Source organism: Poecilia reticulata, linkage group LG20 (assembly GCF_000633615.1).
Source record: "Poecilia reticulata strain Guanapo linkage group LG20, Guppy_female_1.0+MT, whole genome shotgun sequence".
Classification (NCBI taxonomy): domain Eukaryota; kingdom Metazoa; phylum Chordata; class Actinopteri; order Cyprinodontiformes; family Poeciliidae; genus Poecilia; species Poecilia reticulata.
Genome location: NC_024350.1, coordinates 1,107,304 through 1,123,293, shown reverse-complemented (window position 1 = coordinate 1,123,293; position 15,990 = coordinate 1,107,304). Strand labels below are relative to the sequence as shown.

The 15,990-nt window shown below is 39.4% G+C and overlaps 1 protein-coding gene across 7 annotated transcripts in view; it reads right to left on the bottom strand.

Moving 5' to 3' along the window:
• Window positions 1-6,087: 6,087 nt before the first annotated feature.
• The window catches only part of arhgef4 (Rho guanine nucleotide exchange factor (GEF) 4), an 87,765-nt gene continuing 77,862 nt past the window's right edge, over window positions 6,088-15,990 (bottom strand). For 3 of the 7 annotated variants that reach the window (XM_008438226.2, XM_008438224.2, XM_008438229.2), the window contains 3 exons: window positions 13,655-13,898; window positions 12,981-13,058; window positions 6,088-6,822 (listed from right to left, as the gene is read on the bottom strand). In XM_008438226.2, coding sequence (XP_008436448.1) covers window positions 6,668-6,822; window positions 12,981-13,058; window positions 13,655-13,898 — 477 coding nt within the window. In that variant the 3' untranslated portion in view covers window positions 6,088-6,667. The other 4 variants (XM_008438225.2, XR_536409.2, XR_001776031.1 and 1 more) reach the window with 4 other exon arrangements.

Genomic DNA, 15,990 nt, shown 5'->3' with positions numbered 1-15,990 from the left:
TAGGTCTCTGCTCTGAGCTTCCACAGGATGCAAGGTTATTGCTTGTTTCCTATTCTGGAGATTGGAATTTTGATTGTGGAGTCCTTTTTTCATCATGTTATTTTATTTCCTTTTTAATTTCTTTATTTTCTAACTCAGTTTTTCTGACATGAAGCTTGATTCAGCCTTTATTCCCACTTGTGACCCCTGCCAAGCACTGGAACGGTTCAATCAGATGAGAACTACAAACATGTCCGCAAGTTTTACCCAGAATGCACTGCAGTTACTTGATTGCTCCTCTGAAGGCTGAGTGCCGTCTTTAAAACTCCGGTTTTTCACAAAGCTCTTTTAATTCTTTGTTTGAAAACTCCTTTTCCTGATATGAAGCTTGATTCAACTTTTAATTTCACTAATGAGCTTCTGCTGAGGACTGAAACTACTGTGAGGAAAATAAAATTAAAATATGCTAGTTTTAAACTTAACCATATGCACAATATATTAAATAATCAGCGTTTTAAAATAAGAACATTGGGTTCCAAATTGCCTATATGTTACTTTAGGTTTAATGCAGGAATCTGTTTTTTAGTGAATCGCTCATAAAGGAACCAGATGCTCGGCAGTTCAGATAAAAAACAGGATGGAAAAGATGCGTTCTGTCTGTTCACAGTCAAATTCTTTGCTGATTTTCTAGGGGTAAGGAAGAAACTTAAACCTGGAGAAAAACAAAACGAGGTCTAGGTGAAAAAAATAAACCTCTTTCTGACAACTAGGGTCTTTCTTCAAATGTTTAGAAAGGAACAGGAGAGATTCCAGATGTAACCAACATGAGAAAACCCTGTTTGAAAATGACCTTTGCTCTCTCTGACTTTTTCTCACTCTGGACCTTTGATCTTTCTCTCTTCATCTTTGGTTTTGAATAGGTCTCAAAGAAAGTGACAAAATCATTTAGACCATCCCATCTAGGTAATTTGAAACTGCTTAGAGGTTTAGGAGAGGATAGGGTGGAGCTAAAGGAAGGTGTTCAATGCATATATTAAAATTAAGATGACACCTCTTAATAAAAACCTCCACTTCACAGAAGCAAATTGAATTGCTTTGTTTGCAGCCACACAAGCAATTCCCAAAGGCCCCTTTGCTTTTTTTTCTTTTTGTATTTTGTTCATTTTCTACTTTTCTCGGGTAATTAATGTCTGTTTATGGTTTGGACTTCTTGATGGTTTGGGTGTGATGATGATCTGTTTTTCTATGTATTGTCTGAATAAAACCCTAGATATGTCTGAAGTTGACAGACTGGTGACCTGTCCAGGGTGACCCCGCCTCTCGCCCGGAACATTAGCTGGAGAGGCACCAGCAACCCTCCCAACCTCACCGAGGGACAAGGGTGTCAAGAAAAGGGGGTTGAAGTTGAATGGCGACTGGTTGTTCTCTGTATGGTTTCCACTTTATACATGCGGAATCCTGAATTTTGGGACACTAGAGGAAGTTTGGCTCTATTATTCCTCTAATTTAACACTACACAATCAGATTTGGACTACAAACATGTCCGCTTCATTTACCCATCATGCTTAGCAGTCGGGCCTTTAAATTCGCTTCTAGTTTGACAGTTTTGATGCAAACCCTGTTAAACTTTATACCGTTGGATTCAGCATGAACTTGTCTTTTAAACTTGATAGGTCAGAACGAGCTTTGAAACAATTTGGAGATCGGCAAAGAACCCGAACGAACAATCAGGCTTGGACTATATGGCCGCTGGACTTCCCCGGAGTGCATTACGGTTCCTTATTTACTATGTACTACAGCTGCATGCTGCCATTTTAATCACAGAGAACACGTGAGGCTACTGCTGAACCGTTGCAGCTAATACTGGGTAATTCTTTTCCGGGGTCAGATTACTCATATACCTTCTTTTAGCATCACTAAAAGCCGAAATAGTAAAGAAGAGAAGATAAAAGGTGGATTTAACTTGGTTTAAAACCAGATTCTGGTGATCTTTTAGAAATAAAGGTTTAATTAACTTTAAATCAGTCTAATTTCAATTCCTTATTCATCTTTTGATAATAAAAGGTTGATGGGGGTTCCTCAATAATTCTGTTTGAGACTTCGCACATGATCCTGCACAAATACTCACTGAAGTCTCAATTTAACTCGATTTAACTCTGATTTTTATACTGGACACATAGCATGGCTTCATAAAATCAGATTTTTATGAAGCAGTTGGGGTTCTGTACGCAGCTTTGTCGAGCAGGGGGTATCAGACCTATATTCTTCTTAAGGAGGTGTTTGAGGTCCTTTTCTGAATCCAAGCAGCCTGATGGAACCATGACACTTCCTTTTATCAGCACCTACTCACCTGCTAACGTCAATCTGGCCCAAGGTTTGAGAAAGAATTTTGTAGGACTCTAGTCTCTCAGTGGAAGGCTGACCGATAGGAGGGTCATACCTGCTTTCAGACCAAACAGAAACCTTAGGGACCATTGATAGAGATTTTTTGGCATTATCATTTTGTTGTTACTTTAGTTCATATTCAGTCTAATGTTAGTCAGTTTAAAGTGTTCTCTTCTATAGTGTGTGTATGAACTAACCTGGGGGTCACAACTGTCTGTTCATCTTCATGTGAAACAGTTTGACCGAGATTTGAACCGGGCTCAGACCGTAGGTCAGATGTCGCATCTGGAACTGGGTTGTTAGTTGTTTAGGTAAATGTTTTACGACCTTTGCTGTTTTTCCTCTGCTGTTTATCTTGCCTATCCTCCTTCTTTGAAGTTTGATAATAAAAGACAAGCTCTACCCAAAGATCTTCAGAACGCTCTGTGAACGGCTCAGAGGAGCAGTTGATAGAGTCTTCTCTTTTGCAAAAGCTTTAAGATTCATATACGTTGTCTGTGGTTCTTTTATGTAGGTTCTAGGGAATTACCTATCAACCATCACATTCATGTCAAAATCAGATCCCAGATGGAGCCGAGTGCAACTGGGCAGGGGCAATGCTTCAGACACCAAAAATGGCTGCTGAATCATTGTACCAACAAAGTTTATTTAATCCCACCTGGCGGGGGCCCACTAACACAAAATTGTGTTTATTTAATTAGTTGCCCGGTTTGCAGAACCAGATTTGTGGGTCATACAGCAAATACAATGCTGGCCCGACTGGTTTTGCATGAGTAAGATGTGTCCCGGAGGATGGTGAGGAAGGCCTACGCCTTGCTGAGCTCGCATTACATCCAGCACGGCTGGGGCTCGGCGAGGGTAATGGTCCTGGAACACAATCTGAACTGGACCAGGGGCCAGAGAACAAAGGCAGCCTTGCTTTGGATTGCCAAGCTAGGCACACACTCACCTATGGGGTTGAACGTACAGTGTTTGCTTCTGTTTCGGGGGCTGGAAGCAGTATAGCCTTTGTATTGTGCAGATGGTCTTTGACCATTTTTCATATTTCTTCTTATTGCGAGGACAAAAAATAAATATAAACGGATTTTCTAACTTCAACATCAGACCTATATTTTTATGTACAAACTGTATGTTGTCAAAAAAAATGATTGTCCATACTTTGATAGTTAGAGAATACAGATTCGTCCCCCTCCTCCTCACCTTGGGCCCGGTGTCTGAACAACACTGAAGCAGAGAAACTGAAAATCCTCATTATTAGACCGGGCCATCATTAGACTGAGGGCAGCAGCCACACTAATTTTGCAAAATTATTATATTTAGCTAAATATTATTGTTGAGGGGCACAAACAGGCTTCCTGACACACAACTTTTAAAAAAATAAAACTTGATAAAAAAAAAAATCAAAAAGGGCACTAGGCCGTAAAGGATAAAAGGGGCAGGGGCTCAAGACCCCTCCGACCCCCCTCTGCATGTGCCTGTTCTAGTGGTTTGCAGCTACAACCAAGTCTAAATGTTGTGTTTCATGAAAGGGCCAAAACGGCTTTATCTCGGCAAAAGATCCAAAAAATTGAGAACCTGAAGTTTCACAGCTCTGGATTCTAGTTTCAAACCACTAGAAGATGAACATCACCAGAATGATATTCATCTTCATCATTCTGTGTTTAGACCAGTGCTTCTCAATTCCAGTCCTCACTGACCCCCTGCTCTGCATGTTTTAGATGTGCCTCTATTCCAGAACAGCTGATTCAAATGATTGCATGACCATCAAGTACTGCGGAAGCCTGTGTTAAGAAAATATATTTAAAATAAGCTAGTTTTAAAATTTAACATGACTTGATTGAAATAGCCTAATTATAGTTTTAAAATTATAACTTATTTTAGCCTATTGATCTTTATCTTACTGTAGTTAAAGCAGATTGTTTGCCAAGATCTCTGATCTGCTCTTTGTCTGTCTGGAAAACAATCAGTAGGAAGTTCCAGCTTTTCACACTGATCTGTGGAGGCCATAAACCAGCAGGAGTTCGGAGAAGCTCTGCTTAGACAAGGGGAGCAAATAGCTGTAGAGAGGGTCAGAGACGGGTCCTGGTTGGATGAGCAAAGATACGCCTTATTTGAATAAATTAAATACAAGAAGATAAAACTTTACACACACAGTAACAAATCAGATTTGCGCTTGCAATTCTCCAAAGACGTCTTTGCTGTCTGTCGTTTCCTTTTCTCAGGTAAATTCATGTGTTTGTGCTCTGAGGTTTCTGATGTTGTGTGATGAGCTTTTCTGGTGATAGTCTGAATCTGTCTTGAATAAATGCTGATTATTGTGACGCTGTCATCTCTGTGTGGCTTTTGTTTCCACGCATGGAATCATTGAATCTGGGAGCACAAGAGAATACAACGAGCCCGAAGTTAATGATTTTATTCTCTTAATACCTGTTAATCACCAAAATATTAAATCCAGGTGTGTGGCAAAAGGAAAAAACCTAAAACATGCAGGGCAGGGGGGCCTGAGGACAGGAATTGAGAAACACTGGTTTAGACAGTAAATAAGGTGGAACATAGAATACGAAGTTGAAAACCCTAAAATTCTCTCTTTTGCACTTATTTTGCTGCGATAAAGTCATATGAGCCTCTCGATTGCAACTGTGATTAAGTAAAATATCAAATTAAATTTCACACCACTGCACTTCCAGTGACAGTGAATGCTGCTGTGTTGTTGCAGATGCTGCTCCCTGACTTGTTTTTAAGGTCTTTTAGTCATTTTATTGTTTTTGTTGACTTTGCTTTTGTTATCTATGTACTGATTGTTAATTCAGCCCTCTTTTTCAGTAAACTACATCTATCCTTCGCTTAGTTTTAGCCCATGCCTTGTCTCCGGCCACTATTTGGAGCTGCTATGTGAGGTTTATATTACCCTGGATTGTGCGTTTTTTGGTCCATCACCATGACAGCACTGTTCCAGTACTCTGCCACAGAGCTTTTTAAGATCTGCTTACATATGCATGGGTTACTACCATCAGCTCATATTTTCCACCTGCACCATCCAAAATACACCCATCGAGGCTCTCGCCGGATCTTTTGCTGTGAAAGACCTAACTCCATTAAATATACCTGCTGTAATATTCGTTGTCTACTGAGGAACACGGCGTTGAGTACAGTGTGTTTGCCCGCCTGGCTCGGTCAGCTAACTTTGTTGTCAATCACAATAAAACCATCAACTTCGGTCTCTTCAACATTCACTCGCTCACTAGTAAGGGGTATTTGTGCAGGACATAATTTCTGACCGAACGTTAGATTTTCTGTGCTTAATCTAACAGTCGGCGATGTCTCATGATAATCTACCCGCGAGAAGTGGAGGGTGGCACCTGTAACTGTTCCTGTCACTCGTTTGAAGAAATTGTATGTCAGCTTTTTGGACCAACTCCTACTATTATTGCCACCTTGCACCACACCCCGAAATATAATAAGGATTTTATTATTGAGCTTGTATTGTTTGGCTATATTTATGCATGTCAGATCACACTGTAAAATATAAAGTGAAATAAAAATAGAATAGATGGTTTACTTTCAGTGATGTGGAGAGGTCAAGGATCAGACTGCTGGAATGTGTTGCTGGTGTTTTTGGTTATGCTGGGTATTTGACCTTAGACTGAAGTACTCTAATCTTCTTTGGGAAATATTAGAATATTAGCACATCAGGAGAGAAAATTCAAATCCAAAACAACACACAACAGTCCACAGAATATTTAAAGCATGTAAAAGAGACCCTATACATTAGCAAAGAGAAAACACAAGGAATTTTATTCTCCAGCTAATTTCCCTTATTTTTTTAAAGCAGACAGAATAAGCATGAATATGAAATTCTACCACACAATGAAAAGTTTGAAATTTTTGTTAAATTATAAAATAAAAGCCCAGAGCAGTGGAAATAAACACAGTTTTGTTGCCAAGCAACATTTTCACAGAGGCAGTTTAGCAAGAAGACCCACAACAAGTTGCAGCAGTACAATAGAATTAATACCAGTCAGTTTTTGTCTTAAGGAGCATAAGTACATTAGGCAAGAATTTATTGTCACTGTTTAACTCAAGGGTAACGAGGAGACCTTGTCATGTCTGATTGTTATCCAACCAATAAAGTGCTTTCAAAAGATGGTCTCACCTTTATTATAGTCCACTTTATCTATACAAGTCCACAAATCCCTCCAGGAAAGGTTAAACATTGGAAAGAAAAGCGGAACAATTAAAAAGGCTCTATGGAGGCACAAGCTCTTCTTTCTCACAACTTTGCTTCTCCTTTCTGGTTTGATTTTTATTTCTTGAAAGGTGTCAGTCTCCCAATGTTATGCCAGAAGGTGGTTTTGCGCTTGGGCTGGGCCAACATGAAGACCTGCTGCTGGGGGAGAGCAGTGGGTAAGGATGGATGTTTCTGACGCAGGAGGAAGTCGCAGTATGGCCTGGTCACTGCTGAAAGGAAATCATATATATATATATCAGTGACATGCGGTCAGGGGCGACACCTGTCATCATGGAAAAATAATATTTAACTAGAAAATTCCTGCAGAAATGTTACAGGGCCTGCCAAAGTGTGCCTGTCAGCTTAAACCAAACATTTTAGCTATAGTTTGCACAACTGGACTGCTCTTTTCACCTGAAATGGATAGGAAACATACACACACATTATTAATAAGATTTAATTGGTTCATCACCAATGTCCAATGACTGAAGCTCTTCCCAGATCATCACCATATTTCTATGGCTGATCTGATTCACTGCAACAGTAAAATGGCTGAACCCAGCATCAATTTAGTCCGAGACTGACGACTATAACCTTCGCACATGTGGTTCTCACTCACGGTCCAAAATATAAAAAAATAAATAAAGACAGTCGGTAATTGTTTATTTCTCGAAATTTGTCAGCCTTCATACTAAGGATTTTAATTCACACTCAAATTCAGAGAAATAATAATTTTATCTAAACAAAATATGAATAGTCACAGGAAATATGTATTCTTCCCACAATGCATTGAGACCTCTCTCTGCGACTGTGAGACTACTCACTGCCTCTGGCTGGGACCTGTTGCTATGGTAATTAATTATATGCACCTGGGCTGACTCTCTGTGTCTGCTGGAGACAGAGATTCTATACTTGTGAGACACCCAGCTTTGGTCTCAAGGACCCTGACAAAAAACCATAAGCCCTAGCAAAGTTTTGAAAACATTTTACGGGAGCAGGCATGTGTATCTATGTCATGACCGACTTTTAGACCAATAGGGCGATATTTGTGTCTGTGAGGGGGAGTTAAAAAGAGTTTTGGAGTCAGAAATCCACTGTGCTGTGTGTGTGTTTCAGAGAGAAAGATTACTGATTCTGTGAGACACTCAGCCTCGATTTTTGCTCATTTTTATCAATTTATGTCATTTCAATTCATAATCACACTAAAAGTAATAGTTTCCTTCTCGGGATCAAGCTGAACGTTTTGATACCACTTTTGTGGGGGTGCACGCAGTGGTACGAGCCGCATTAATGGTAATGGAAGAAAAATAAATAAATAGATATTCTATTGGGTGTAGAACATTAGGTGCCTGCCATGCAATGCATGGAGGCAGAGTCAGCCACTACTCTCCCTATGCACTGCATGCATGGCAGGCACCAATAATAATAAAATCATTTATAATGATATTTTCACCCTGTGGTTTGTACTATAAAGTACCTATTTTCCATTTAATTTAACCAAATCTGATGTTTTTTTTCTTCAAAATCGTTGAATTTTCGCATTTTCCCATTCAAATGCTTGGAAGTGAAGCCGGTGAGGCAGCAGCAAGCTGAGCCTCACCTGGGACTGCCCAACCTCTCGCCAACTGCACTGGCTGCCACTCTGAGAGCATGCTCCTCCTGTCTGTACGTCGCCAATAAAATGGTTAAAAACATTTAATGTATGAACTGATTTTCCATAATTTAGCTTATGTATTTAATGTACTGTGTTTTTATTGTCACTAACTGTGTGTGTAACGTGTTTCATGTGCTGAGGAGCGATCAGAAACAGCAGAGAACAGATTCGAGGTGAGGCAGGCAGTTCTCCTGCCTCATGGGAGGAGGCGCTCATGAACCCAGACATTGTGACTCCACAACAGCAAAGTAAGAGACAGTAACAGCGATCTAGCCATACAGTAGCTGTGCTGATACAGAGAGCGAGAAAGACGTGGTTTTGAGTTGTACTTTAACGGGTTCTCCCTTTGCTGTTAAGCACAGCACGAAACAGAGGTGGGGACTCGAGTCACATGACTTGGACTCGAGTCGTTAAAATCACGACTTGAGACTTGACTTGAAAAAATGCTTAAAGACTCGGACTTGACTTTGACTTTCATGCCATTGACTTGGGACTTGACTCGATTTGACTTGAAAAGACTTGATATTTTTTACTCAGTCTTAAAATTTAAAACACATTATTTATAAAGTGGCGTCATTAATTAATTTCACTCATTCTGTATCAATATGCGCAGACCGTCCCTCTGTTTTTCCTCTCATTATGTATGTATGTGTGCGTAGCTGCAGCTCAACCAATCAAATTAACAGGATTTGGACATTTAAAAAAATGCGGCGACGCTGCAGAGCTCAAGGAATGAAAGACGAAATAACGGCTCGAATATGCTTCCGCGAGTAATTTCTTTTGGCTAAGTAGGTTATGAACTTTCGAATAAAAGACGAACTGCAACTTGTAAAACATGTAATAAGAGAATATCGGATGGAGATGCCACTATGTCCAACTTTGTCCGGCATTTGAAGCTTCACAAAGATAGTAGGTGGCCCTTTTCTTTTGCTGTAAGATAGTTGACTTTAGCTAACTTCGTGTTAGCATGTGTACTCCGGAATAAATTGGTGATGATTTACCATAAATCCGGTCCTTCAAATGACTCCACTAATAATGTGCACCGTGTTATTAGCTCAGGAAGCCGGTGGATGGTGAGCGGGGCTCCGGAACAGAAAGCAGATTCTGAACCTGAACTCAGGGAACAGAGTCTCTCTGTCCATCATGATGATGAGCCGGTCAGTAGCATCTAAGGATGGTTGGTGTGTCTGAAGACAGCTACGTTGGGAAATTATCTTGACAATATATTGTTTACTGCAGTCAGTGCATTAAGTCAACTGTTTTTGACTTAATGCTCTGACTGACTGTTACATGTCCACAGAACCCATTTCCAAGTAGCTTTGCTGGAAAAACAAATAAAAAATCCCTTTTTTTGGCCATCTTTCAAAAATTTCTGTAAAAATAAAAATTGTACAATCTCACTGACCCTGAATATAACACTAAGTGGGATAGTTAACTGAGTAAGACATAAAATAATGAGCTCATTATTTAGTGTTTAGTGATTCTGACAACATGTTTTTATCAATATTGATGTGAAATTGGCTGTAGATTTAACCCACTGGGCCTGATAGATATTTATTTTACCATCACATCCAAATTCAAAACCACTTCACATTATTTGCAATGATTTTGATTTTTTCATGTGGTTTATTTGTTAAAACAGACCAAATACAGTGACTGTCCCAAATGTTGTGTTTAGAATATCTGGCCCATATTTACGGAGGAATGAAACTAACATACTTAGAAATAAAAGCAGAAAAATAAAAGCACCAGACCTTCCTGAGTTTACTTGTGATAACTTCATATATACTTATTTAATTTTTTTAAAACTTTTTTTTATTGAATATCAAGTTTAACAGAATTGCGAAATAAAGAGGTCCAATTTAAAAATGTTTTTTATACTTTGTGTTCAGCTGCACATGTGCTATCATTTGAGATAAATACAGATTTTAAAAAGAACAAATGGTCCATTATCTGAATTTTATGTATAATTGCTAATTATATAAAAAAATAAAAATAAAAACGACTCAAAATGACTTGGAAATTAAAGGTTCCTGACTTGAGACTTGACTCAACTTGAGGACAGAGACTGGAGACTTGCAACACAGTGACTTGGTCACACCTCTGGCACGAAATTAATAATATCTACATGTCTAAGTTTGATTGAGATAACTGAATTATTCTGCAGCGGCGGCACGGCTAAGCATCACATGTTAAAGAATAGTCTTTTTGTCCTCCAGCATTGTATGCATGCATGAAATTTCCTAATGTAAACAATAACATGCAGGGGGTCTAGATTTGTAAATAATTAAGTTGGTGCCTCACCAGCTGTGAACCTCACCGCACGTCACTCATGTATATAAATATATAGATATAGATATATACCAAACAATTCATAATAAACAGTTAATTTCACCTTCTCAATTAACCTTAGATAAAAACAATTCAAGTGTTATCCAATTTGCAATGATTTAGAGAAAGCAGACTCCCTCATTTGAACATTGACAACTGGATGTTAGGCTCTTGGGTTGTTTTGGTGTTTTGATTACTTAATTATACTTCCGTTAGGGTTGTGCTCATTAGTTTTAATTATTATTATTATTATTTTGGCTAGATCAGTCTTATTCATTGATGGCATTGAGGTAGAGGTGGTCAGCACATACAAATACTTGGCCCTACAACTGGACAATAAGTTGAACTGGTTCTCCAATTTAGACAATGTGTACAAGAAAGCACAGAGTAGAATGTACTTCTTGAGGAGACTGGCCTCCTTCAATGTGTGCTCTAAGCTCCTGTACATGTTTTATAAGTCCATTGTGTCTACTGTTATATTTTATGCTGTTGTTTGTTGGGGGGGCAGAACAAGGAAGAGGGACATACAGAGATTGAACCGCCTCATTTGCAGAGCTGGCTCTGTGGTCGGTGTGAGCCTGGAGTCTGTGGACACAGTGGTGGAATAGAGGACACTGTCTAAACTCAGCTTAGTCCTGGAGAACACAAGACATCCCCTGCATACTGTTTTCTCCAATCAGAGGAGCTCCCGCAGTCACAAGTTTCTCTCACTGGGATGTTCAACTGAGAGGTTTAAAAACTCCTTTGTCCCACGGGCCATTAGGTTTTACAATGCTGCAGTTTCTGGGAGGGTTAAGGAAGGGAGACGGAGTAATTAGCATTTTTAATGTATTTACTGTATTTAAGTTCCTTTTCTAGACCACTTTTAATGCGTGTATATTGTGTACGATTTTTCTTAATGCTGTGTGGCTGTGAATTAATGTGTGAGCAAGAGACAATCTTAATTTCCCTATGGGATTAATAAAGTTTTTACCTTACCTTCTGTTTTTTTGTTCAGTCCTTTCTTATTGTGTCTAGTTATCCTTAGTTATTCTACTTGAATTATGTTTCCTATGTTAAGTTTTGTTTTACTGTTGCATTCATTTCCTAGTCCCCTTGGTGATCTCTCCTCACCCCCGTGCCACTTTCTCTTCATCTTTCTCCTCATTCTGTCTTCTACTCTCTCCCCTCATGTCTGCAATCGTCTTGCTAATCACCCCAGGTCTTTTGTTCTAGGACACTCGCATTATTTAAACCCTTCTCCTGCTCACACTACTTGCTGGTTCCTCCAGTAAAATCTCGTCTAATCCTGCTTTGTCCATGTTTGCTCTGGCTCCATGCATTCCCAGTGACTTTTATAAGCTATTAGTTTTATTCCTAAAACATTCAACATAATCCATGCTCCCTGCTCTTGTCTGCATTTTGGTCCATCCACAAACTACCCTAAGCGTGACGTAAGTGAATTATTACACTGCTATGATAATTTATAATTTAAGTATCAGGGCTTTATAAGAATTCATAATATACAAAGCCTTTTCAGCTATGTAGAAAGATGTCAGTCTGATGCTATTAGCAGTGCTCACATAGCTCGGTAGCATAGCTTACTCACAGAGCTCTGCTGATGCGCTAATATAGGAGTTAGGTGTGCTGAAGATTGCTAACTTGTGATGATAGTTGCACAATTAAATCGATTGACATTAATAACGATAACATGGAGATAAATAGCTAACACATTAGATATTTCACTTACCGCTCCTCTGTCGTTGCCAGAAGCCAAGCTGAGGACTAAACTGTCGGTGCTTTGTCAAAGCTACAGCGCTGTTGGAATGGGTTAATGTGATTGGCTGAAAAATAAGTTACTGTGGGGCTCTGTTCATATGACTGGCTGAATCAAGGAAGCTATCTGATTGGTTGCTGATCACCCAATCAGATAGACCATTTATTTAAAAAAAATACTGTGAATTTTGAGACGTCAGGGGAGTCTCAAAATTCACACAGCGCAACTCACAGGCCAGAGGGAGCTGTAAGTGTGAATGTCATCCTGTGCAAATGTCCTGTGCATTTGTGAATCTTAGTCTGTGCATTTGTGAATTATGAGACAGTTTTAGCTCCATATCTACACACCATGACAACTGAATTGTACATGAGAAATGAGGAGCAACTTATACCTGCTACAGCTGTGTTACATATTGGTAGGAGGACTGGTCTGATCATAACTGTTTGGCCTCAAAAGGGGAGTGGAAACATAAGTTAGAACCCATATATCTGCCCACCTTTCCCCCATATGGGGCCCACCTAGGCATGCTGGCAGGGTACTAACACAATCTATCCAGTTGTAGTTCGAATATTCATACCCTCTGGGGGGCACCTAACCAGTGAAATCAAATGAAAATTAGTAGTGTGTTAAAACTCCTAAATGCATACCTTTAGATTTCCCAGCTGGGTGGCTTTTGAAGGCATTCAGCATAGCTTGTTTCTTCTGGACTTCAGTAAGAGAGAAGCCTTAAAAGAAAAAAAAGGTTCCTGTAAGAAAAAATGTTTCCATGCTGAAGAACATATTTCTCACAGCCGTCTACATTCTAATTATCCATGAAAAATAGTTTCACACATTGTTTTATTGTGGTATTTTTAATCATATTAGATCCATCTGACAGAATCGCCCCATAACAATCCCCTGACAACTGGTCATCACTTTTTACAGCAGACACTTAAAACAGGGATAAAAAGTGTCTAATAATTCTATAATAAATGCATTTAACTCAATAGTGACAATAATGAGAATAGTGAAGTACAAGGAAAACGATGCCTGGTTTAAAAAAACTTTGTCTCAGTAGAAATGCACCTGTTCTGTTTCTCAGAAGTTTGTTAGAGAACATCCAGCATCAAGAAACTCAGCAGAGTTTTCAGGGAGAACATTCTGTGAAAGTTTAAAGCAGGGTTAAGTTCTACAGCAATATTCCAAGGTTTGAACATCTGACAGAGCTGTGTTTTTTCAATTTTCCTTCAACTTCACAATTCCACATTACTTTTAATTTTATACATGGACCTCCAATTTCAAATTTCTTAGACAACATAAGCATTGACATAAACTATCAAACCTGTTTCACGATCATTATGGACCTGCTTCCTCTCATCAGCAAAAGCTCGAAGCCAACGTTGTTTCTGTTCTGGTTTTTTGGTACACAGGAGGTGGACTTCATTGCCACTCCTTGCCCAAAGCTTTAGTGCATTCTTTACGGTAATATTAAAATCTTTTTCCTTGCCATCTTCCAAATCTGTCACCTCCATTAAATCCATATTCATGCGCCCCTTGTAGTACAGTATGTCCCTGCGAAGAAGATCCTAAAATGACAAAATGTTTAGCAACCAATTGTTAGAAATGGGAACGTTAAAAAGCTCTGGAAAAAGATTAAGAGACAACTTAAAATTATCAGTTTTTCTGATATTACTTTTCATAGATACATATTTGAGTAAAATGAACAGTGTACTTTTATTCTATGAACTACTGATATGTTTCTGAAATTCCAAGCAAAAAAGTTAATATTTATTTGCAGAAAATAAGAGACGGTCAAAATAACAAAATAACGCCCATGTTTTCCAAAAACAAAAGATGTAGTGCTTTGAGACCTCAAATAATGCAAAGAAAACAATTTATATTAATTTAGAAACAATAATACAAATGTTTTAAGAGTTCAGAAATCAATATTTGGTGGAATAACCATGAGGTTTTCAATGGGGTTCAGTGCAGTGGACTCTTAATTTTTTCCAGAGCTGTATGTTTTTTCTTTTCATCAAAGCAACACACCTAGTTTGGCCTTCTATTTAGCTGCCACACCTTCCAGGAGGGGGGGAATTGGCTGAGCCACTGTAACTTCGTGTCTTTCAGTATTTAACCCTGTCTCCGTAGCAGACAAAGTAATTGAATGAAATATTGCTGTGGATAAGACGGTAGATAACTGCTGTCTACCACCCGATTGACTTGAAAACTGCCTCAGAGTCCATCTGTTTAGCTATACTTGTCTCCTAAATAAACCACTAAAGAAGTTGCTGTTATTTGCTCTTTGCTGAATATAGAAAGTACACCTGGATCAGTGTGTATCCTTTATATTTTCAAACTCCCAGCCGGTTGTGGCAGATGGTCACTCAAACATAAATAAAACAGAATATGGTGATTTACAAATACTTTACAATCTATATTCAATTGCATAAACTAAAAAGACAAGATATGCAATGTTCAAATAGATAAACTTAATTGTTTTTTTTTTTTTTTTCTAAATACTCTCTTATTTGGTCTTAGATGCCTGCAGCACGAGCCAAAGAAGTTGGGACAGGGACTTGCTTATCATTGTTTAACATAATTTTTCTTGTGTGCAAACTGAGCACACAAAGCTCTGTAGGTAGAATTCTTTCCCATTCTTACTTGATGAACAACTTCAGTTGCTCAACAGTCCAGGGTTTCTATTGTCATAATTTGCACTTCATTTCAATATGTAGAGACTCACACAGAGAAAAACAGTAGTTAGAAAGTTTTATTGGCCCAAACGTTTGGTGCTCAGACACCGGCAGAAGACATGCGTGCTTAGAATCACCGCAAGCTTGAGGCGAAGCTAAGGGTAGTCTTCCCCTGGGCCCAGACACTGGTGGTGGAGTGGAGCCTGGAGAGGAAGGAGTCTTGAGAGGAAAGAGCCTGGAGGGAGCCTGAAAGATTCCCGGGAGGATGAAGGTGGAGACGGGGAGTAGGTGGGTCGAAGCACGGCTGTACCTAGTGGATTGGCCTTTTGAAGGAGCTCTTGCAAGGTGATTGGCTGGGGCAGAGCGGCGATCCGGTGCTGGTTGGCTGAGGCGGAGGTGTGGTAATTAATGATGCCGGAAGGCTGAAGAGAGTCTCACAGGTTGAATTTATGCCTAAGCTTCATAATGCACCACACGATTTCAATGGGAGACGGGCCTGGATTATTATCAAGGCATTCTAGTATCTGCACTTGTTACACGTCTCAGCTGGAAGTGGACAATTGTAACAAATTATGTTGTTGTTGTTTTTTTGTCTGATGTCTCTCCTCTTCACCTTTGTTCTCTGTAAAGATGAACAGCTACAGTAAGAAAAAAAAGAATGACCGCCATCTTCTTCCCCAAACTGTCTGAAGAGCAAGGGGGCAGGGCTCTTCACTTTAGGACCCCTGGTAAAACGCTGTCCGAATTTTAGTTTCCTTTTTTTTCTCTCTTTTGATTTAACAGGGTATTTTTGGTCAATTTCAGTATATAAAAAAACACATATATAATAAATTCCATCCATCCATCTATTTTCTTCCACTTATCCGGGGTCGGGTCGCGGGGGCAGCAGCTTCAGAAGGGAGGCCCAGACTTCCCTCTCCCCAGCCACTTCTTCCAGCTCCTCCAGGGGAATCCCAAGGCGTTCCCAGGCCAGCCGAGAGAC